The sequence below is a fragment of the Seriola aureovittata genome, chromosome 22, assembly GCF_021018895.1.
Source record: "Seriola aureovittata isolate HTS-2021-v1 ecotype China chromosome 22, ASM2101889v1, whole genome shotgun sequence".
Taxonomy (NCBI): domain Eukaryota; kingdom Metazoa; phylum Chordata; class Actinopteri; order Carangiformes; family Carangidae; genus Seriola; species Seriola aureovittata.
In genome coordinates, this window is record NC_079385.1 from 1,188,841 (window position 1) to 1,211,954 (window position 23,114).

The following is a 23,114-nucleotide window of genomic DNA, read 5'->3' on the forward strand; positions in this document are numbered from 1 at the left end:
CGATGGAAAGAATATTCTAGACCTTGGAAACAATAGTTGACACAACTGTCTCACCACATAGTCTGTTCAGCAGCTGGTCTGAAGTTGAAATTCAAGGTCAAGAATAAATAAAAGCTAGTGTAATTATTATTTTTGAATGCCTTGTTTAGTCTTGATCAGAGTTTTATTGTATTATCTGATTACATGTCGTCATGACGTCAAAAGTCTCTGAAGTCATGATCATAAGTTTAAATCACAACCTAATCAAATATTTGGTGTGATCATTGTGTAATTCTGACATTGTTGGGACAATCTATTTTTTCCTCTTCTTCTGTGTTTTATTTGAAGTGTTGATTCATAAGAAGATATATTTTTAAGAATTTCTGGTTTTAAGAACCAAAAACCATCTCAGTGCAGTTTTACATCTCTTCTCTCAGGCTTCTCTCTGGAGCTCTAGTAACAACAGGTCAGTGAGCCAATCAGAAGAGAGTGATCCTTTACAATGCAGCAGATTTCAGGCAAACACTCAGAGAAACCAAATCTTGCAAGGTTGGATGGTGGGTCCAGGTGGGCGGGGCTTTGGGCATGGTCGTGGGCAGTGACTGTCTTGTTGTGACATCACAAAGTTCTGACAGCTGGTTTTAATGCTCAGTTTCTGAATACAGGCTGTGTGCATTTCTCTGTGGACTGAAGCTTTGATACTTTCACAGTATTAATACAGAACCTAGACCTGATCTATAATCAAACAACACATGGACATCTACCTTTATACTATATGAACACTATAAGAAATAATGTTGAACTAACTTTTCATATCTTTAACTCAACTTTTAAAATTTTAGTTTAGTTAAGGCTGGTGGGAAACTTTCAAAGCTGAATGAACTTAAATGATTTAACACTATGTCGTTTAATTACACTGTTTTGTGTGTAAATTTAAATTTTCTGTTAACTCTGTTACTGATGCTGAAGCATTTCCTCTGTGTTTGTTTTAAACCACAGAGAACAGCTTCTCCTGGAGAGTGAAAAACAGCACATTTTTAGAAAAACACGAACATAAAATCCAGTGTGGGTGGTCATAATTCTTTCATAATTTCAATAAAACACACCTGTAATGTCAAGATCAAGACATAATTCTCCTTTGATCATATTGAAAGTAAAAATCTTGTTTATGCATGTTCTCTGTGGCCGTCTGTGATGCACATTCTCTTCTCTCTTCACAGTTTATCCTCTCAGAGAAAAACAGAGCATCATCTCCTCTGAATCCCTTTGTCTCTCTCCTTTCACCTCCTTTCTTCAGCTCTGCTCATAAGCAGCCTCCAGAGATAGACAGAGACAAAAGGAGTAAAGCCTCCTATAAAACCCTTTGTCTTTAAACCCAGAATGACTTATCCACACACACAGACACACACACACACACACATACACGGTGTACGGCTGTACTGTGGTCTGATGGTTTTACAGCAGAGCAGCGCTCAGACAGCTGCTTTGGCTGCTTTGCTGTGGGTGAAAGGTGTGACAGTTCTTTCAAGTCCATGCCAGTCTCTGCTGCTGTGTTCCTGCATAATCTGGCCCTGGGTGCCCCCAGAGAGGAAGTGTGAGAAAACACACACGCACACACACACATGCACACACACCCGACTAATGTGAAGACTGTGTAGCGTTAGCAGATATCTGCAGCCGGTGAAACATCAGGTATCTATTTGAACAGACACTCTCTTCACTGAATACACTCATTTCTGAAAATCTCACCACACGTTTATTTGAAACTGTGCAATCGGGACTGATGACTTCTTCATTTCTCTCAAATTTTCATCTGGAGAAATTTCAACCTTTTCCTGGATGAACACAGTTGACACGATCCAACCTGGGCCTGAAGTCACAGTCTCTAAATTCCCCAGGTTTCCTCCTTTTCACGCCTGATGATCAGGAGCTGTTGGTATCGACTGACAGAAGAATACTATGGATGTCAGGGGACAAAATGTGTTTTGTCCACAGGGATGTGGAAGTAGAACCTCACATTGAAATGACCCAGTAAAGTTGCTTCAGCATCGGCCCAGTCCTGCGGATGCCTCCTCCCTGGGACAGAACCAGAACACTTGGAATCCCAACTATTACTGCCTGTTGCCATGGCAACCCAAACCCAGATACGCAGTGGAAGGAACATCACATTGTGATTGGGGAACTCAGGGACCGGTAATTTACCAAAATAATCCCCTGTAAGAGTTTCCAGACCTGGAGCCCCTTTCAGCAGGGAAACACTTTCATATGACAGTTGAACAAGCAATTCATATGAAGTAGCCGAGTTGTCATGGCGATGTCGATGTAAGTCCATACCCTCCTTCCCAGCAAATGCAGCGGAGGAGTGAGGATGTGAGGGGACACAGGGGGCAATAGCTGACCCCGACCTTCTTCAGTGCATGAATAACAACATGCACGGCTGTAGTCTTTCATGTCCTCCGATCACATGTCAATCATGGCAGGCATTTTAAAAATGAGTGTCTCCTCTTTGTTTCAGCCTGTCTGTAGACTAGACGACTGCTACGGTTTGTGTTTAATCTTGTTTTATTGCTCTGGATGTTTTGTGGGTGTAGTTATTCCTTAAAGGTCTCTCGGTTCACAAGTTAAACTCAGCTGAGAATGTTTTCAGGCTCATCACTCTCCACTGTCTCCTCGCAAATAAAGACACAAAATGTCCAGAAGAAAGTTCCTGTCTGACCTCGGTGGGAGCTGAAACAATCTCACAACTGTTCAGTAGCTGTTCTTTTCATCATGTCACACAATCTTGTCAACTGTTGTTTCCAAGGTCGAGAATGAAGAGTTAGAAATGAGAAAGTGTCTCCTGATCTGCTACTTTCATCATTATGCGTTTGTTTAAACAACAACACTTAAGGAAAGATGGTGATCATGGTTAAAAGAAACAACTCTGACTATAAGATGGACAGGAGACGTTACAGGATGCTTTCTATGCACAATAACCTCCAGTCCATATGTTGAAGTGTCTTTGGGCAAGATACTGAATCCCAAATTGCCCCCGATCGATGTACCATCAGTGTGTGAGTTTGTGGGGTAGAGCTGCGCCGTTTGTATAGCAAGCACTGTCTGAATGGGTGTGAGAGGGTGAATGAGTGTAAAGCGCCTTGAGTGGTCGTTAAGACTAGAAAAGCTTTATGTAAATGCAATCCATTTTCCATTCCTTACAATGGTTTGTTGTGCAGCTTCATCCCACTTCATACAACAGACCTACACTCATTTAAAGACCAGGAGAGGGTCGTGTCAGGAAACGTAAACATGGGGAAGACTGAATGTAGTTTTCTAGGAAGGCAGATATGGGAACCACAGTGAGATGTGCAGCCTGCTCCACAGAGCTGATCACCACACACAGATCTCGATCTCTCTCCTTCTCTCTCTCTCTCTCTCACCCTCGCCTTCGGGGCCCAACAACCACCGGGAATCTTCCTGTGACTCCTGGTTAACCACTCGATGCCTGGTATTCGCTGTTGTTAGTGATTCCCAGTAGTGCAGCTGCTGATCAGACTGAACCCCCCCCCCGATCTTCAGATTAACTGTGGTGCATGCATACATACCACTGTCCATGTGCAAGATATGTTTACTATGGTTCAGATGACTGAGGGGGCAGATGGACTGGTGTTATGCCGAGTTTTGCACCACAACAATTCAGGTCTCGTGCTGAGTGATAGTAACTATGGTAACAGCATGATAAGACCTGCTCCACTGTAGTCAGCCAGCTTCAGTTTGCCATTCGCTTAGTGATAGTCCCGCAGCCTCGTACCAACGACCGAATCACAGCCGTGCTGATATTCGGTACAGCATCACTCACTCCAGTGTGACTGTTTTTACTCAACAGTTGTACGAGCGCCATGTTAGTGAACAGTAGACAACAACAGATTATGATTTGTTTTTATTTTATAATTTTTTTGGTAATGCTAACACAAATAGTTCTACAACTGCACTGTACTGTTGCTAAGCAACACATAAACATTTTCCTGACCTGTACACAAGCTTGTGCTGAAGTATTCAGGTGCTTTACTTTCATCCACTTCTGACGACCACACATCATTTAATTCAAATGTTATTTCTGGATATATATCTATGATATATCTAAGATAGATAACGATTGTTAATGTGACGCTAATTAACGGTTAGTTAAAAGTCCCAGTGCTGTTGTCCTCTATATCAGCACTCATGGAATGCCTGTCGTCTTGGAGCTAACTGTTGTATAATTTGAAATAAATAAATAAACATTATAAAAACCCTTTCGTCCCGGGGAAGATCTCTGTTTGTCCCAAACACCATTTTCCATCTCATCCTCTAAAACACAGGTAAACAGTACATCTGAACACATGAACACATTCTTCCATTACAGTGACACTGCACCAGTCCTCACATTAGCCGTGAGTCAGTCACCAGCCTCAGCTCTGGTGTCTCAGCAATGAACACTGATCCAGGCTGTGGATAGGTAATAATGGAGTCTACATGGCTCCGTGAGCCAGTCTGTGATTACTGCGAGGAAGAGACAAATATTTGCATAAGGAGGAAAGATTATGACTGTTTCATTCTCTGTAGTTAGATGATATCTGACTGTGTGAGGCCACATCACTTCATTCACTTTGGATGTTACTTGCATTTTGCAAATCAGCTCATTCTGATGTTAAAGAAACGAGAGAATCTCTGTCACTGCTCCCTGCCTACTGGACCCTGAGGCCAGAGGTTAAGACGCCTTGACTGGACAATGTCAAAGAGACTTATATTTAGTTTGGAAAACACTGAATATCAGCTGGTTTAAAGCTGATATTCCTTTTTCACCCTGACGTATTAAAACCAGAGGAGAACCTATAAAAACCTACATTTTTGACTTCATATACTCAGATCTCATTATGCAGATTATGAGCTAGTGATTTTGTCAACAAATGAGCATTAATAGCATTGTAGAGTAGAATGTGTTGAGTGTGCATGAACAACCAGTTTACCTTATCCAGACAATCCAGATACACATGTGTCAGTTAAAGGGGCTGAAATCATTTACTCTAGTTGTGGGTGTGTGTGTGCTAATTCAGCATACACTATATTCATGCTCAAGTCACAATAAGAAAGAGAAGTTTATATCGTGTCTCCAGTTGATTTAAAAATTCTACATGGTGATGAAAGAAATATTCTCTTCTGTATTTGAACATTTGCCTCACATACAAGGCTAACTTCTCCTGGTAGACATGTTTTATTCAGTATTAGTTACTCTTGTTTGATTGTATGACAGACAGATTAATCCTGAATCACTTGCTTCAAGCCTGAAATAAAAAGCTCATTCACAGCTCAGTACTTGACAGTTTGCACTTTTTGCCACAATTTTAAATTAAAGCTCAGAGAAAATGACTTTGCCATGTTTGAATACTTATGTCGGTGTGATAGTTCTGTTTTTCCCTTTTTAATAAATTAGCAAAAAATCTAAAATTCGGTTTTTGTTCTAGCATTATGAGCGTAGATTTTTATTTCAGCATAAAACTGCAACTTAACAAAATGTGTCTGAATACTTTTTGAATGCACTGTATATTTACTGTGTATATATATATAGATAGATAGATTCTTTCATCTGTTTGCATGTGTTTTTCTTTAGCTATTTCTTGAGCTCTCAGGGCCAGAGTACTTATCTAAGTAAATATTAATACATGTGATAAAATCAGCATATACTGTGTATATATTTCTGCCATGCCTTACAGTCTCCATTTCACGCTCTTGCCACCCCATGAATATTTCTCTAGCTCCAGCCCTGATCCACAGTCTCGTCTATGGTTACGTTTAGGCACCAAAAGCACTTTGGTTAAGGTTTCGGCCGTGTTGCGGTGTTGCTGACTGTTGTTTGCCAAGAACTAGATCCTGAAGCAGCTGTTTTATTCCTTTAATGCTCACCTTGTTAGCTTCACCTCAACCCCAAACCAAATCAGAAAATGTTCTAACTCTGAACAGCTCTCTCTTGACCACTGACCCCATGCACCCTGCTAAAGCTGCTAAAGTTTACTCTAGCTTTCAGTGACACCCCCCTGAGCACACAGAAATATATCAATGGGACTTCACATGAGTGAGGACGTGTGGAAAAATCTTCCACGGAATATTAACCTACAGCAGATCTGTGTGCACCTGGTCTAATCTTAGCTGCCCAGAAAACCAATCAAACCCCCGTGAATACTTTTAAAAGGTGCTCAGTGATAAATGGCCGCCAGAGGAAAAGAAACCAGAAAGAAACCAGACAGTAAAAGACAGAGGAGGCCAAGCGGAGGGAATAAAGGACAGATGGAGGTGTGAGAGAAGAGACAAGCCAGGGTTAGTTGCAGAGGAAAGAGGCAGGCAGACATGAAGTGATAGATAGTGAGGAGGACAGTGATGACAGAACAGAAGAGCAGCAGAAAACTATCCCATCCATCACTGTGATAGCATCACCTCCAGCAGGGTCGCCTGTCTCACTCTCACTGACAGACTGACTCACACACAGTCTATACATTCACCTTCTGTACGCCCAGGCTTTTCCTCCACCATGTCCCCAAAACATCCAAAGGTTCGTGAACCACAAAGTGTGCGTGCTTTACATCATTTCTGACTGTTTTTAAATGATGAAGTTGTTGAATTGACCTTTGAAGCCTCCACTGGTTTCTGTTCACTTGCATGAGATTGCTAAGCAATGATCAATAAAGGTTAAGTTGCTTTACCTTTTGTCTGAATTACATTATCAAGGACACTTGGAGATCTGTACTGGAGAACTTCATTTTTAAAAAAGGAAAACTACAGTTTATGTAGAAGAGAAACAGTAAACCAGCCGTCTACTGTCAATGGTGGAAAATCAATTCATCTACTCAAGCACTGTACTTGTATTTTACTTGAATATTTCAATTCTTGCCACTTTATATTTTAACTTCACTACATTTTATTGCAAATATTACCTTTTGATTCATTTGAAAGATATAGTTACAGCTACTTTACAAAACGCAGATGAGTTTATATACAATGTGATGAGCTTTTAAAATGTGAATATGAATAATTCATGAATTGATACAGCACATAAACACATACATACAAAGCGTAATGGCTCCTCAGTTCCCCTCGGCCCACGTCCCCATCGCCAGCCCACCTGCACCTCATTCCCCGATCAGCCTTACGCTACCTACATCAGTTCACCTCCTTTGTTCCTCACCAGAGCGTTATGTCGTGTTGCTGTGTGCGGCACTTCTTGTTTCCCGGGTCTCTGCCTGTGAATATCTGAACTTGTTTAGCCTGCCCATCTGGTTTTGACCCTTGCCTGTCTCACCATCCTGTAAGCCTTTGTCTGTCTCCCAGTCGGCCATCCCTCCGGCCTGCTTCCTGGCGACTTCCTGGGGTATTAGCTGGAGCTATATCCAGGGGTCAAGGCTTAAACAGCTTCATATTGATGAATAAATGCAAAGTAATGCATGCAGCCCAACCTCCCCACGCTGAGAATTAATGGACCAAAATCACACATTTACTGCCCTTAGCGTTCACTGAGACTCTATGCTAACAGAGGAACTTGAAAGAAAGCTGCATCACAGGGTCTTCGAAGTTAGCAATCACCCACTCAGTGTCGTTCTTTTGACAACAATCTGAAGTCCTTTCAATACACCTTAACGTAACACTTAAAAAGCTTCTTTTTAGCCTCAAATTAAAATGGCTGCCTGGAGGGAAATGATCCTAAAATGTATCATATGCTTTGGTCAGATCTGTAGCTGAAGGGCTGAGTAGTGATAAATCACAGGTACACTTCTTAAAGATGACAAATAACTTAAGAAATGAATCTATATTTACTGATGATGGGACACATTTTATGAATATGGATGTGCTTTGTGCAGCTTTAATAGCAACAGTTTCCTGCTAAGAAAGCCAAGACCTTTGTCATCATCACCATCTGATTCTGCTGTCCGCCCTCCACTGTAAACTGACCGGTGAAGAAAAGTCATTAAAACTGAAACACATATTATGCTGTAGATTCATGCAGGTAACCATGTAGTAACAGCCGGTGTCATGCTCTCAGATGGCTGCCAAACGCTTCATTTCTAAACTGTGAAATGTTAAATGAAGTTGACGCTACAACGACTATCCTGCTCTTCATGGACTCGAGTGAGGAATACTACTGCTGATGATTAATACTTTATTTGTTCTTCCCTGTCTATCCTCGCGCGATGTACAGACTGAAGATGGTTTTATCACCTGGGGCAGATCATTATGTTAATGCTGTCCTCTGTCCACTGCTGTCACGACCAGGTTGACGTTCAGACACTGACACATATTCTGGTCAGAGGAGACTGAGCAACAATATCTGTTTAGGAATCAGAGCGCTAAAAGAAAACCTAGGAAATCTAAAAACAGTGCGCTTACACACTTTTAAAAAAAAACTGCTAAACTGAAGCTGGGGTCAGTGCCTCTGAGGTATGTGTTGGGTCTGACCTCGCACAGCTGGGTGAGGAACCCATACACATGTGTAACACACATATATTGAATTTCCATATATGAAATAAATGTATGTGAACATATAAAATAAATACATATATGTAAAAATGATAAATTATTATTACTATTAGAAATTGGAACAATTTCATATATTGACATATATGTCCAGCCCATACAAATATGTATGTTTATGTATGTATGCTTATACTGTAGACATACTGTAAGTTTAAAGTTAATGAGAAATTAATAACAAAATATAAACATATATGATTTTTTATATTATGTTGTTTTAATAAACGTGCATATATAAATTAAATATAAATCATTAACAAATATGGTGATGATGTGTTATAGTATATAAAAATTCAGCATAGATATTTTTAATATATGTACACATAATAATATATACACATTTTACTATGGGTGTTTCATAAATGAAAAATAAAGATATATGAAACAGAGGATACTATATACTGTATGTGATAAAAAGATGAGAATATATGGCAACATCCCTCTTTATATAGGGACATATATGTCATATATTACATTTCTGTATGGGCAGCACACATAAGAGCAGACGCCAGTCAAAAGAGTCACTTTTCCTACCTGTGTGGGGTTGTAGAGCTCCTGCAGGGCGTTGCGGGACCCTTTCCTACAGCAGCCGTCCACCATGAAGGGGTTCCTCCGCATGACTGCAAGATAGATGAGACAACAATGAGAACTGAGGACACTCAACGTTGTTTTTGTTGGATAGGACAGTGAAGAGAGACGGGAAAGAGAGAGAGCAGGGGAGCAAAGAGTTGAACTCAGGTCGCCACAAGAAGTGAGGACTCTCAGACAAACCAAAGGAGAAGGAGTTGTGATTTTTATTTTGGAAATACTGTACATGTTGTAGTGATGTAGACCAAATATATCCAACCATAGTAAGCAGTCATTTTCATTTGGCTTTCGCCTCTGCCTCCTTTCCTTTCAGCAGATTTCAGTATCTTTAACCTGAGGAAGAACCACAGATCTGCATCACTGCTTCATATCGCCGAGTTTTATCATGTATAATCAGTGGAGTCAGTCCTTCACTCTGCTTAATCCTCACGACTGATGCAAGAGTGAAATCCTTCTACTCTTTGTTTTGTCGTGGACCCCCTGGACACCTCCTAAAGGACGCCTCTTTGGGAACCATTGCTTTAAATCACCAACGGGCTGCAAGTAGGAGGCAGAAAGCTAAAGGGATAAATAATGAGAGCAGTGACTATATGCCAAGGGCAAAGCCACAGTTCAGTGTTTGTTTGGCTGAATCTCAACTCTTTACAGAACTCGATACAGAGCAGTAGCTGCTGGCAGTGGCTCAGTGGGAGCAGCCAGCGAAACACTACCCCGCCAACACACTCTCTCCAATTACTGTGGATGGAAAAAGTGCTGAAGGACAGCGTAGGAGGGACAGCGAAGAAAATGAACCATGAGGAAAACAGCCAAGGATTTAATGTCAGTTTATTCCACACGTCATCTGCCTCATGTTCATGGATGAACATGTGTTGCCACAGATGATGCATATTCACACTTATACTTAAGTTACAGTGCATCACGATCACATATAATTAAGACAATACAACAATATGAACAACTCATAGCTGCTGATACACAGTTGTGCCTATTTGACTTTGTAACCTTATTGTTGAGAGCAGTTTATTACTGATCACTTGATACATCTATGAGCACATGAACAGGAAATAATTAATTAAAAGTAATTTTCGATTGATGTGATTGATTAATCTAAAAGAAATAAAACATTGTTGGTAGCATCTGTGGCTTCTGGAGAGAATATTCATTCATTTGAAAGATGTCAACTTGGGCTCTGGAAAATTTTGATGAATAAGTTTCACCATTTTCTGACATTTTCAAAGCTCAAAAAAACAGATGAGCAGTGATGGAAAGAATAGTTGGTTGCAGCTAGGGCCAGAGCCACCTTTCATTCTACAGTTAAAAAAGTATTTTTCATGGAGCCTGGACCCAGATCTAGACCTTTGTGATGCTCAGTTTGGCAGTGACTGTAACCGCCGCTAATATTTTACCAAGGCTACATAATCCTGTGAATTATGGAGAGTTCTAATGTCACCCCTGTTAGCTGCTGTTCCCCTGGAGCTCGTTACTGCAGGCATCTGTTCATTCATCAAGTGTTTCCTTCATCAGTGTTTCCACCATATTCTCAGTGCAAACTCGTCACACACAGACATCGGTCAGGAGCCCTTGGTGTTTTAACGCACTTGGTACAGATAAATTGTGATTTTTCAACATGCATAGAAATGAAACACAAAACCACCACAAAGAGACAAAAAACAACCACAGAGAGACAAAAAACAACCACAAAGAGACACAAAACAACCACAGAGAGACAAAAAACAACCACAGAGAGACAGAAAACAACCACAGAGAGACAGAAAACAACCACAAAGAGACAAAAAACAACCACAGAGAGACAGAAAACAACCACAAAGAGACAAAAAACAACCACAGAGAGACAGAAAACAACCACAGAGAGACAGAAAACAACCACAAAGAGACACAAAACAACCACAGAGAGACAAAAAACAACCACAGAGAGACAGAAAACAACCACAAAGAGACAAAAAACAACCACAGAGAGACAAAAAACAACCACAGAGACAAAAAACAACCACAGAGAGACAGAAAACAACCACAGAGAGACAGAAAACAACCACATAGAGACACAAAACAACCACAGAGAGACAAAAAAACAACCACAGAGAGACAGAAAACAACCACAGAGACAAAAAACAACCACAGAGAGACACAAAACAACCACAGAGAGACAAAAAACAACCACACAGATGCACAAATCAACCACAAAGAGACAAAAAACCACCAAGAACAGACACAAAATCACCACAAAGAGAGGTAAAAACGACTACTAAGCGATCCAAAGTGACTACAGAGACTTGATTGACTACATAAACATCCAAAATGACTTCAAAGAAACACAACTACAAGAAGATGCAAAACTAAAACTAGAAACTAAAAAAAACAAGGTTGTTTGCCTCCAACAACCAGTTAAGTTGCAGGAAATATGCTCCACAATCTCCTCCTCTGTTCCTTAGTTGAATAACGGCCAAGTGTTCAGATCGTTATGATGCCGTTGTGAAGTGGACCTTTGACCCTTTGGATATAAAATGTCATCACATCATCATTTTATCCTGTAAGACATTTATGATGAATGATGTCATAATTTGTGTAAGAATTCTTGAGATATGACCAAAAATGGACTGCACTTTTTGGCTTAACACTTTTCTCGTCTTATCAACCAATCAGAGCGCTTGACCATACTTCCCTCACACATTAATACATCACACACATACACACACTGGAACATCAACCAGGGGCTGTTTGGGGTTCAGCATCTTTGACACATGGGCTGGAGGAGACGGGGATCGAACCAATGACATTCTGATTTGTGGACAACCTGACCTAACGCCTGAGCCGGGGGGTTAGATCAGGTTGCCACAGCTGACCCTCATAAAGGTGTGTTTCGTCAGTGATCTTGACCTTGACCTTTAACAACTTCTTCAAATCTCTTCTAATCAGTTCATCCTTGAGTCCAAGTGAATGTTTGTGCCACATAAAATTCCCTCTGGATGTTCCTGATAAATCGTGAGAGTGGGAAGGACAGAGGGATAACTGATCGAAACCATCCCTCTAGCCGTGGTTGTCACAGGCGCGGAGGCAGAAGAAAAGCAAAATATTATGTGCTTCTATCTGCTCTGTGTGTTTGCCTACACTGTGCAGTGGGAGTAGTAAAGGATGCAAATGTACGCATCTGCTCTGTAAAGCATCAGAATCCACGTTTACATCGACACACCTGCTGGAGAGCTGAACCATGAATGTAGAAAATGTGTTGTCTACAAACACATAAATCAGCATGATGAGGATGTTCGCTGTGGTTCTCTGGATTTTCATCTATTATTTCTGAGGTATTTCAGCCATATTTTCTGCTGCTGTAGCGGTCAAAGGATTCGTCTCCTCTCCCTCTCACTTCAGAGGCACATCAAAGCACAGAGGAGGATTCACGCGTCTCAGCAGGCTGTTGATTTTTTCCAAATTCTGGTTAAAAATTGAAGAATGGAGTGTGCTGGGGTTGGCGTTGACCACAGATATACCCGGTATCCCTGTATGTGAACTGTAATTCCTCTATTGGCCCGAACCAGATCCACTGACAGAGCCCCAGGGAGCGTGCTGAGCGCTTGTTAGTGTAATGAGCCCCAACAGACAGCCGTGACCTTCAAACAGAGAGGGGAGGATAGAGAGAGGGAAGGGATGCGTTTACACTTTCAACACACACACACACACACACACACACACACACACGAGCGTGATTGATAACCTTGTTGCTATAGCTGGTCTTAAATAATGCAGTACAGCTCTCTGTTCTACTGTGGACGATGTATACGGGCAATTACTGTATTCTCAGAGGAGGAGCGCTCCCCGTGCAATAATAAAATTTACTTTCTAGGCTTGCTCATGCTAAAACGCATATACACACTCATGCACACGCATGCACACACTTCCACTCCAGAACAGTGGTGAATACTGTGGACGAGGACCTGAAGTGGAGCTCATGGTTAATGAAGATTCGCTCATGGTGTGAGTGACTGCACCACGTAGCACTGATGGGCCACAGAGCTGTGGTGATGTCCGTTAGCACCGGAGAGACTGTCGCTAATGACGACGGTCGCCAAAATAAATCAGGTTGACAGTCTGGCTCCTGATGACCGATTTCATTCGGTGTATAACCAGCAAACACCCACCCAGTCAACAGGAACAGAAAGTCACCCCAAAGTCCACCCCCCCCCCCCAACACCTGGTTCTTTGGTGGGACGGAGTTGAGCTGTAACTATGGAAACCGCTGCCCTTCACCATCCTCTCACCTGCAGCAGCTGGCTGGACTCCTCAGGGACTCCTCAGGTAAGGTCATGGGAAAGCAGAACTTTTTCATTTCGTCAGTGCTGACAGGTATCGACAGTGACACACACACACACACACACACACACACAGCAGTGCATGTTCAATAATGAAAGACCAAGTGTCTTTAGAGGAGAAACAGGTGCTGGGACTGAACACAGAACACTATACTGCAGCCAGAAAATCCAAGGTTTCAGCGAAAGGAGGAGGTGTGGGGAAAACGAGGTGAAGCCACTGTAGATGATACACCAGCTGATAATACAAACACAGTCTCTTATATTCCCTTTTTAATCTTCAATAGCTTTAGTCCCTAATGTCTGGTTTAAGAGGTTGGATCTTTTCTCACTGTAGTCGTATCTTCCCTGCTTCCCTCTTATTTTCTCCCTGCACAGGAGCATGATGGGATTGTGTGTGTGTGAGACAGGCAGCTGCCATGCAGGGCAAAGTTCAAATAAACACAGTTTGACCTGTGAGAAGATTGTGCTGTTGAAACCAATCGCACCTGAGAGATGTTTTAGAGCCAGCGGGGCATAAAGGGTATTTATGTGTCTTTTCCCGCTCTCTAGCAGCTATGAGTTATTTTATAGACTGTATATACACTTTATTTTGTATCTTTATAGACACACCCCTGTTCAATGTAATGCATTTCAGGCATGAGAGAAACAATGTCTATATAAGCTGTTGGCTTGCACCCAGAGAAGATCAGTTACACTGCTGCAGACCGACCAAAATCGCTGCTCCTTTTCCTTTATTCTTTCAGAATAAAATCAACGTCCCATTTCTTAAAATATTTTCAGTCTGAGTCTGGTCTGATTAAATCAGCAACGTCTGATTTCTACAAGAAATTATGTTAAAATGATGTTGCATCAACCTACAGAGAATTATCAGCTCATTCTGCAGCTCCCTTCAGCTTTACTGAGCTTTCTGAGTTTCAGCTGAGTGTTTATCTGTTTACTGTTTGGTTCACTCTCGCTGTTCTCATGGCATTGTGTTTGGATGCAGCATCCAGATGTTTTCAGAGAAACATCTGTAAAAAGTGCCACTGTGCACTACCTGCTCAGCAGCAAACAGCAGACAGACACCGTCACAGAGAAGCTGGTGAACATAGCAGAGCCTCATAGGAGCCTGTGGAGACCAAACACAGAGCTAAAAGAGAGGGAATAGTGGACTTAAGCCCTGCTCAGACCTGTTCAGACCTGCTCAGACCTGTTCAGACCTGCACAGACCCATTCAGACCCGCTCAGACCCGCTCAGACCTGTTCAGACCTGTTCAGACCTGCTCAGACCTGTTCAGACCTGCTCAGACCTGCTCAGACCTGTTCAGACCTGCTCAGACCTGCTCAGACCTGCTCAGACCTGTTCAGACCTGTTCAGACCTGCTCAGACCTGCTCAGACCTGTTCAGACCTGCTCAGACCTGCTCAGACCCGCTCAGACCCGTTCAGACCTGCTCAGACCTGCTCAGACCTGTTCAGACCTGCACAGACCCATTCAGACCCGTTCAGACCTGCTCAGACCTGTTCAGACCTGCTCAGACCTGCTCAGACCTGCTCAGACCTGCTCAGACCTGTTCAGACCTGTTCAGACCTGTTCAGACCCATTCAGACCCATTCAGACCTGCTTATAAGACTCTGTGGTGATCTGTGACAGTGTGGCAGAGATAACTCTTGTATGTATGTTGTACTGCTCTGGGAACTGGTTCAGCTCTTATTAAAACAATGATACATGTCTTTTGTTTACAAATATATATACTGTATATATTTAATTTTATGTCATTGTTTTTTTTCTTCTGAGTTTGTATTGGAATTTATTTTGTAGATCTTTTGTCATTCTGAGTTATTGAGACATAACTCCATTCACTCCCCCCCCCCCCCCCCCCCCCCCCCCCCCCCCCCCCTCAACTCCCTCCCCCTCCGTGCCTCTGCCAGACCAAACACCACAGCCCAGGCTCTGGAATGTAGCCTGAAGGTAAGAGATGCTCTGTGTACTGCACAAATATATCCACACACAGAAAACCAAAAAACAGCACATACTCTCACACTTTCATCATCCTCATCAGAGACACCGACACCTCGTCTCCTCCTCCCTGTCACCCATCATCCCGCTGCAGAAAATGCTCCGAGATGCTTCAATTACAACTTTATTAGTCCTTTTTAAAAGCAGGTAGAGAAACGCTGGGCGGCTTCCAGCTCAATGCAACAAACAGGCTCCTCTGTCATCCACTAAGAACCAAAGGGAACAGTTAAAGCGGCGCCCGGTAAAACTTAATGCTTCCTAAAGCGCGGCTCATCTAAATGAAGCAGCATTGTGCCTGGGAAGGTCAGAAACAGACGGATTTCACAATTCACTTAAAACACTTGACAAAAAGTCTGTTGGCTTTGAAAGGAAAAAGGACAAAACAGTGACATCCCAGTGAGAGCACCACCCACAGTTGCCTCTGCCAAGAAGGAAACCAAGGCCGTAAATCATGTGCACAGACAAACATCAGAGAGCAGAGTGGGGGGGGGGGGGGGGGGGGGGGGGGGGGGGTGTACTGTACAGTGTGCACCTCTGCTTAGATTAACTTTTTGTTTCTTTGTCCTTTACTTTCTGTAAAGAAGGTTAAGACCATCCTGTTTGTTCTTTGTTAATTAATCACCTGTGTTTATGAAGTTCTCAAAATGAACACAGATGAATTCTCTAAAAAGAGAGAGGTGAAACTTTCAGGGATGATTCTGCTTTATTTCAACTATTTCAACTATTTATTGTCAAATGTTTTACACAATTTTGATGTTCTCATCTTCACTCATTAAATATATACTATCCTATAATACTATAAATACCAGACTTCAGCTTCAGCACACCTCCAGATCACAGACTCAGCTAACACCATCAGTCTTGTTACAGCATCATATATTTGCAAACCTGTTTTAAACCTTGACTAATCATATTTTTCCTCTGTCTCCAGGACCTAACCCGGCTGCCTTCTGATCCCCTCCTGTGCTCCTGAACCATCCCTGGATTCATCCGTTCTCTGGACCCCCTGGATTCCTGTCTACTTTGTTTCGGCTCAGGTCCTGTTCCCCTGGACCCGATGGATTGGTGTTCAGCTCAGCCCAGCACCCCCCTCTACCAGATTCAACTTTACAATTAACCACTCCTTCAACCAGTTTTATATCTCAGTGTCTGCATTTGGGTTCAGTTAAACCTGTGCCTTAACAGAGCTAACAGCAGCATTGCAACGGTGAAGACCATCAGGGTGAGAAACATCAGACAGGTCATTAAAGGTCCATGCTGTATAAACGTAGATGTCCATGTGCTGTTTCCAGAAATAACATTTGAATTAAATGATGTTTGGTCCTCAGAAGAGGAGGAAGAGAAGAAGCCTAGATACTTCAGCACACCTCTAGGTGCACTCATATGACATTGTGAGGTCAGGGAAAAGTTTATGTGTTGCTAAGCAACAGTCCGGTACAAGTCCAGCGGCGGAACTATTTGTGTTGGCGTAGCCAAATAAATGATGAAATAAACAAATAGTAATCTGTTGTTGTTCATTACTGTTAAAGAATAAGGCGCTCGCAGAACTGTTGAATAAAAGACAAATCACACGAGAGGGAGCGATACTGAATATCAGCACAGCTATGATTCGATCATAGTTACTCAACCGCAGAGTAACCGCCCCCAGACATGCCCCAAGCCCCGCCCACCTGGACCCACCATCCAACCTTGCAGGATTTGGTTTCTCTGAGTGTTCACCTGAAATCTCTCATATTTTTTAATTGGATCACTGAGAAAACAGTCGGCCCGTCAGAGATGATTCAACTGAGCAGTCGAGCCTGAAAGTTACCTAAAGCAAAACACACTGCAGCCAGTAAACATTAGTCTGCACTATATATTTTCAGAGTTTGATTACACTCAAGGCGCCCTGTAAACATCAGGCCCAGTCCAGGCCTGCAATCACGCTCAACATCTGCCACCATCTATCAGCAAAGGATTATGGCTCACTGGAGGAGGATTAATTTGTCGCTAATCTTACCTTCACAGTGGGAGAGGGTGGAGATGCACCGCACATACACACGCACACACACACACATGCATATATAAAACTTCTTTCTGGCTGTGTGTGTTGCATTGTCATCCTGCACACAACTAAAGTGCTGCAGCTTAATAGGGATTTAAATGAACAATGCAAGTGGAGTAGAGAAGTAGAGATACAGGTGATTAGCAATGTTGGCACAACTTCATTAAACAAAGCTCAACAAGAACTTGGAAATGACTTTCTGTGTGTGTGTGTGTGTGTGTGTGTGTGTGTGTGTGTGTCTATGTCTGTTTGAGTGTGTGTGTATAAAACCAATCAAGTCCAGTGATGATTGGCTGTGTGCGTCTCTTCCTGGTTAGAGTGCTCATTTTAATCCCTTTAATGATGATTACTAACATGAAAACAATGCACAAGCAATTTCAGCGTCGTCAGACCTCACTTCACCTCAGGCTCACAGTCAGGAAGAGAGAGAGAAGGTCTGATATGTTTCTACTCCACTCAGCTTTGACTGACAGCTGTGCACAGCAGGAAGCAAGAAGTGTCAATCAGTTGGATGGAATTCACTCTGACACTGTTTTGGAAACTGATAACAGAAAGACATTTTTGAAGGATAATGTTGCACTGCTGTTGTTACTGCTGGTCAAAAGTCAAGGAAATAACATTAAATGGTGTTTGGTAAACTGCCAGTGGCGAATAAAGAAACAAAAGAAAACTAGCATCACCTCCTCGTGGTTGTCTAGCCTCCTCCACTCAGACACTAGTTTGAGGTTACATCCCTGTTTATCCAGAGTCATATAAAATATAAACCATTTGTGGAAAAATTTTTGGAATAATGCAAAACCCTAACCCACACCAAAATCTAAATGTTTTTACCAAATATGAAGAAATTCCTTCAAGGTGTTATTGAAATCCACGGTGTCCATGAGACTGGGAGGGACGGACAAGCTAAACACAATATGCCTCCGTCTCTGACTGCTGCCAGCACAGTCACAAAAACTGAAAAATAATTTTTTAATTTTTTAAATTTCAGGACATTCTCAGGGATGAAGCAATTTACAGCTTCTCTGCAGCAGTGGAATTAACTTAAGACAAATCCTACTATTAACAGCTGCACCAACTTCTGTTGATGACTGACAAACCCTCCGTCTGCACAAATGCAGTGTCGGAACAATCTGCGTCACTACACCCTCTGATGTATCGTCAGGTCGATACTGTACTGCAGGAAGTACAGTACTGTGTGTTACCATCAGAAGGCACTTCACAAACGGAGACAGATCTTTATAACCTTTTTAAATCAGGTCTTTCTTTCAGAGAAACTGCAAAGAAAGCAGTTTCCTCCACCATCAAAAGAAAACGTGGAAATGCCAGGACACTCTGACAGAAAATCATGTCCCCTTCACTTCCCAAAATCCTCTCTTTGTTCCCCTCGCTTTCATTCTGTGTGAGGTCTCTTTGAACGCAGTCCAGAAAAGAGAAAATCTGTGTTGATAAAAATGTTTATTCATTCATATGAGTCTCCTGCGGTACTTACTGTGAGCTCAAAGCAGTAAACTTAACAAGCCACACCAAGTACTTTGCTGACTTCTTTCATCCTGGACTTCATCTCTTAGGCTGTGCACCTTATACCCTACTGCAGGAGATAGGCAGCGAAATGTGCAGCCTGAAATGAATACCTACTGACACTACTCAGGAACTGAGAAAAAGTCCTGTGAATTATATGTTTTGGGTCTTTTAAAAAAATCAATCGCTCAATTCTACAGTTCTATGAGTTCTGGATGACCAGCAGAGGCATAATGAGTATTTAATATCAACAAAGTCTGATGTGACCCGGGGTGATGTACAATATGATATATAAGAACTGTCTGTGTCGGTCAAGAAGAATGAAAGAGAAAACAAAATGATCAGTCTCAGTATCAGTGTTTATAAAGACGATTTTAAGTAAGGTTACATTTCAAAGGTTCAGATAGCTTCTAGTTTTTGTGTTTCTACCATAATTATGGAAAAACACAATTATTATATTTTAGTGTAACTTGGTATTTGCTCTGACACTTTATATATTAGTTGATCTGACACTCATAACAATCTGAGCCTGTCAGAAACAAGCACTCCAGTGGATGTACTTTGACGTGGACAGCTGCCGCTACATTCAAAAACATGGGAAAATAAGTCTTGTTAAGAAGATTGTTCTTCTATTCATTTGGATGCAAAGTTTTTGCAGAAAATACCGAAGACTGCTGCATTTACAAAACAAGAGGTTATAATATGTCCTCTGAGCAACTACTTCATCAGGGAAGCCTGGATGCTACAGTGACTCAGTATCGGAAAGTGACCGGGCCGTGGCTAGCTAGTTAGCATGCTAACTGCAGTAGAAAAAAAGAAGTGATGCAAATTGAGGCAAAAATGGTTTCTTTCCACCTATGGAGACAGCTGTTGGTGAGTAAAATAATGAAGTTTGATGTTGAATGTTTCTTCTTGACTGGTAAGTAAACAGTTGCTAATGCTAACATTGCTTTGTAGCAGTAGCAAAACTTACAAATAGCTCCTTTAACAGAAGATAGAGCTCTGACCGTGACGACTGTGCTATAATCCACTCTTCAGGCTTGCTTCCTGTCAAAATTAATTGTTTATCTTATTAAGAAAAATCAGGACCAGTTACCTTGAGAGAACTTTAGTAATCTGAAGCAAACAGTGTTTGACAAGATTAGTTACCTTGGATGAGAAAAATAAGAACTGACTTCCCTGAATTGCCTTTTCTGCACCTGTTTCCCACACGGCTGCACCTGACTGCATGTATTACCACCATTACTCCTAAACCGCCTGTTAACACTGAATGTGTAGTCCCGTGCAAAGTGTATGAGTCACAGATCACTGCGTTATCAGTCAATATGTTCATGCATTGATGTCACCAAGCAAAAGCTCCTGTGATTTCTCCTCAGCTGTAAAACGAAGTGATTCTAACTCTGCAAGTGCGAATGATAACAGAAGAGGAGAAGCAGAGACTTAATGCAAAACCATCCGAGACAAAGAGAGCACCTGGCAGCTTCTAAAATGTCTACATCGTACTACAAGAACTCTTCTAACCCATCAGAGTTGCCACAGGAGCATAAACAAAGCAGTGTCACTCAGACTACATCTGCATCACTCTGTCATGGACTCTGATCAATTCAACACGATCCCTGATGCTACAGTACATATGTACACTGATGTTGCACATGTAACCTGAGCCCGATCCTGATGTGTTTTGTTTTATTCATAGGATCAGGATCATTGTCATTTCTTCAAGCCTCAGTCGACCACAATGCACTGCAGCCACTAGAGTAACGTGTGAGACGGTTTAACTTGGCGATGAGATAATTTATGCATCCTGAAAACATGTTTAATGAATACAGTCATTACTATGTTAGAATCTTTGGGATACATGATGTTTCTGAGGAAGAATAACTTAAACATTCACAGCTTCAAGGCCTCCTCCATTAATTAGCACTGTAATTAAAGCTTGATGAGGGGAAATACAGTAATCATTTGGTATTTAACAATATTGAGTGAGACGTGCATGGTTTACATTAGGGAATTGACCATTCACAGGTAGATTTGGTGAAAAGGCTGTGGTGTTGGAGGGAGCTCTCTGATGCAGATCTGTCAGACAACATGAATCACCAGATCAGGACGAGGTGGGGGTGGGGGGGGGGGGGGGTGGTGGTGTTGGCTTGAACGTGTTCCTCAGAGTTAAAATGAACGTGTCAGGTTGTAATGTTCATGATATACACCTGCATGAACACGATGTTACTGAGCCAATCGTTGTAAAGCATCCTGCAAATGGCTGGAGCCAATCAGTCAGTAGAGGTTAAATGCTCTGCCTGAACTAATGCTGCGCTCACTGTGACAGAAACTCAGGACTGATTTCAGAAGTCGGGGGTAGGGGGAGCACAGTGAAGTGAGGGTCTCTGCATCCAAAATAAAGAAATAGATTTAAAAAAAATACTTAAACTGTGTCAATATGAATTGATTCTTGACCATGTAAATATTGTATCTGTGATAAATGTTCATTTTGGTTTACTTACTAGTAATTTCTGAAGTATATGACTGTATCCCACAGCTTTAATTTCTTGTTCATGTGGCATTGGGGCATAGCTCTGGTTCACTTCTTTTAGTGATGGTTTGAGGTGTACGGAAGCACACTGCCTTCACAGAATAAACAAAAATAGACACCTTATCTTGTAATTATGAGAAAACATCTCGCAATTGAGAAATGAGAGAAAACATGAGAAAAAATAAGAGATACCGATCTCATAATTATGAAAAAACTGGAAAGGTGCCTCACAGGTCCGGTTTTCCAGTGTCCATGAAAACTGAATATCGAGTGACACTGGAAAAATGGCTTGTGGCCCCTGATCTCGTAATAACGGTTGCTGGGTATACCGTACTTGCTCAGTACTTTTGTCCCTATCAGTCATTTACACCCAGAAACATGGGGAAATTGTTATATTTTAAGTCTCGGTCGATTATAAATATAAATACAAGATTATTCAAGTTATTTAGATGCGCAGTTTTTTCAGAAAATACTAAAGACTGCCTTTAACCAGTTAAACAAAATAAGAAGTCAGTTTTCTCTTAAAGGAGCTATTTGTAAGTTTGGCTATTGGTACATGAAAAAACTTTAGCACTAACAGCTATTTACTTACCATTCTTGACAAGAGCTTCAGTCATTGCTGCATTTACAAGACAAGAGGTCCACTCAGCAGCTATACTTTAGGGCAGACTGGAGGATACAGTGACTTGGTATTGGAAAGTGACGAGACTCGCTGACTGGGCCGGGGCTAACTGGTTAGCATGCTAACTTCAGTAGAAGAAAAGAAATTATACAAATGGAGATCAGGATCTCGTAATTACGAAATCATTTCCCGTAATTACAAGATCAGGTGTATATATTTTTTTTTTATCCTGTGAATGCAATGCGCTCGCATCGAGATGTCTGTCTCTGAGATTTATATAGATAAACCTAATAGAATTTTTCAATGCCGCAATGGTCTCTGGAGAATCCACAGATCTCACTGTGAGCTGTTTTCATCAGCACTGTTTCAGAAAGTAGTTCCAATGAGAAGTTTTCACAGGAGCTCAAGTAGGCCTCTGTGGAGAGACATGATGCTGTTGAATAAGTGCAGCACTGAGAACTGAGTATGTTATTTTTCAATGGTGTGAGCTCACAAACTAAAAACTTTCATTCACCTTCAGTGTTAGACTGAAATCTCATAACCTAAATAAATAAAACCGAAACTCTCTGGAGACCTCAATCTACTCCTTTGCATGACATCACCACCATCTCCCCACTTCCACGTCTGCCTGGATACAGACGGGCCCAGGAACCCTGAGTCATAGCTGCCCGCTCACTGCCTGACTCAACATTCCCCTCTCTAAAAAGGAAAGGAATTCATACCCAGTCGCTTGAAGGTGGGAACCAAGACCACAGATGTTCACTTAACTCTTTCTGGCTCATTCACGACGCCGACAACACACATGTGGTCGGCGCACAGAAACTGTTCAGCAAAGCATGAATCAGACGGATAGTGGAAACAAGGTCAGCTTTAAATGTGAGAACGATTTTCATCTCCAGACATTATTTACAAGGGAAACAGCATTCAGATGACTGCATGACATGTAAAACCTAAAAATGGAAATCTTGTCAC

At 41.8% G+C, this 23,114-nt stretch overlaps 1 protein-coding gene and 1 long non-coding RNA gene across 4 annotated transcripts in view; one reads left to right on the plus strand and one right to left on the minus strand.

Moving 5' to 3' along the window:
- The window catches only part of chst11 (carbohydrate (chondroitin 4) sulfotransferase 11), a 100,919-nt gene that overhangs the window by 24,015 nt on the left and 53,790 nt on the right, over nucleotides 1-23,114 (minus strand). For all 3 annotated transcript variants that reach the window (XM_056367869.1, XM_056367866.1, XM_056367870.1), the window contains exon 2: nucleotides 9,052-9,137. In XM_056367869.1, the coding sequence (XP_056223844.1) occupies nucleotides 9,052-9,137 (86 nt within the window). The remainder of the gene's footprint in view (nucleotides 1-9,051; nucleotides 9,138-23,114) is intronic.
- On the plus strand, nucleotides 13,173-16,871 carry LOC130163584 (uncharacterized). The gene is made up of 3 exons (XR_008826487.1): nucleotides 13,173-13,416; nucleotides 15,341-15,380; nucleotides 16,360-16,871. It is a non-coding gene; the product is annotated as an uncharacterized LOC130163584 (long non-coding RNA).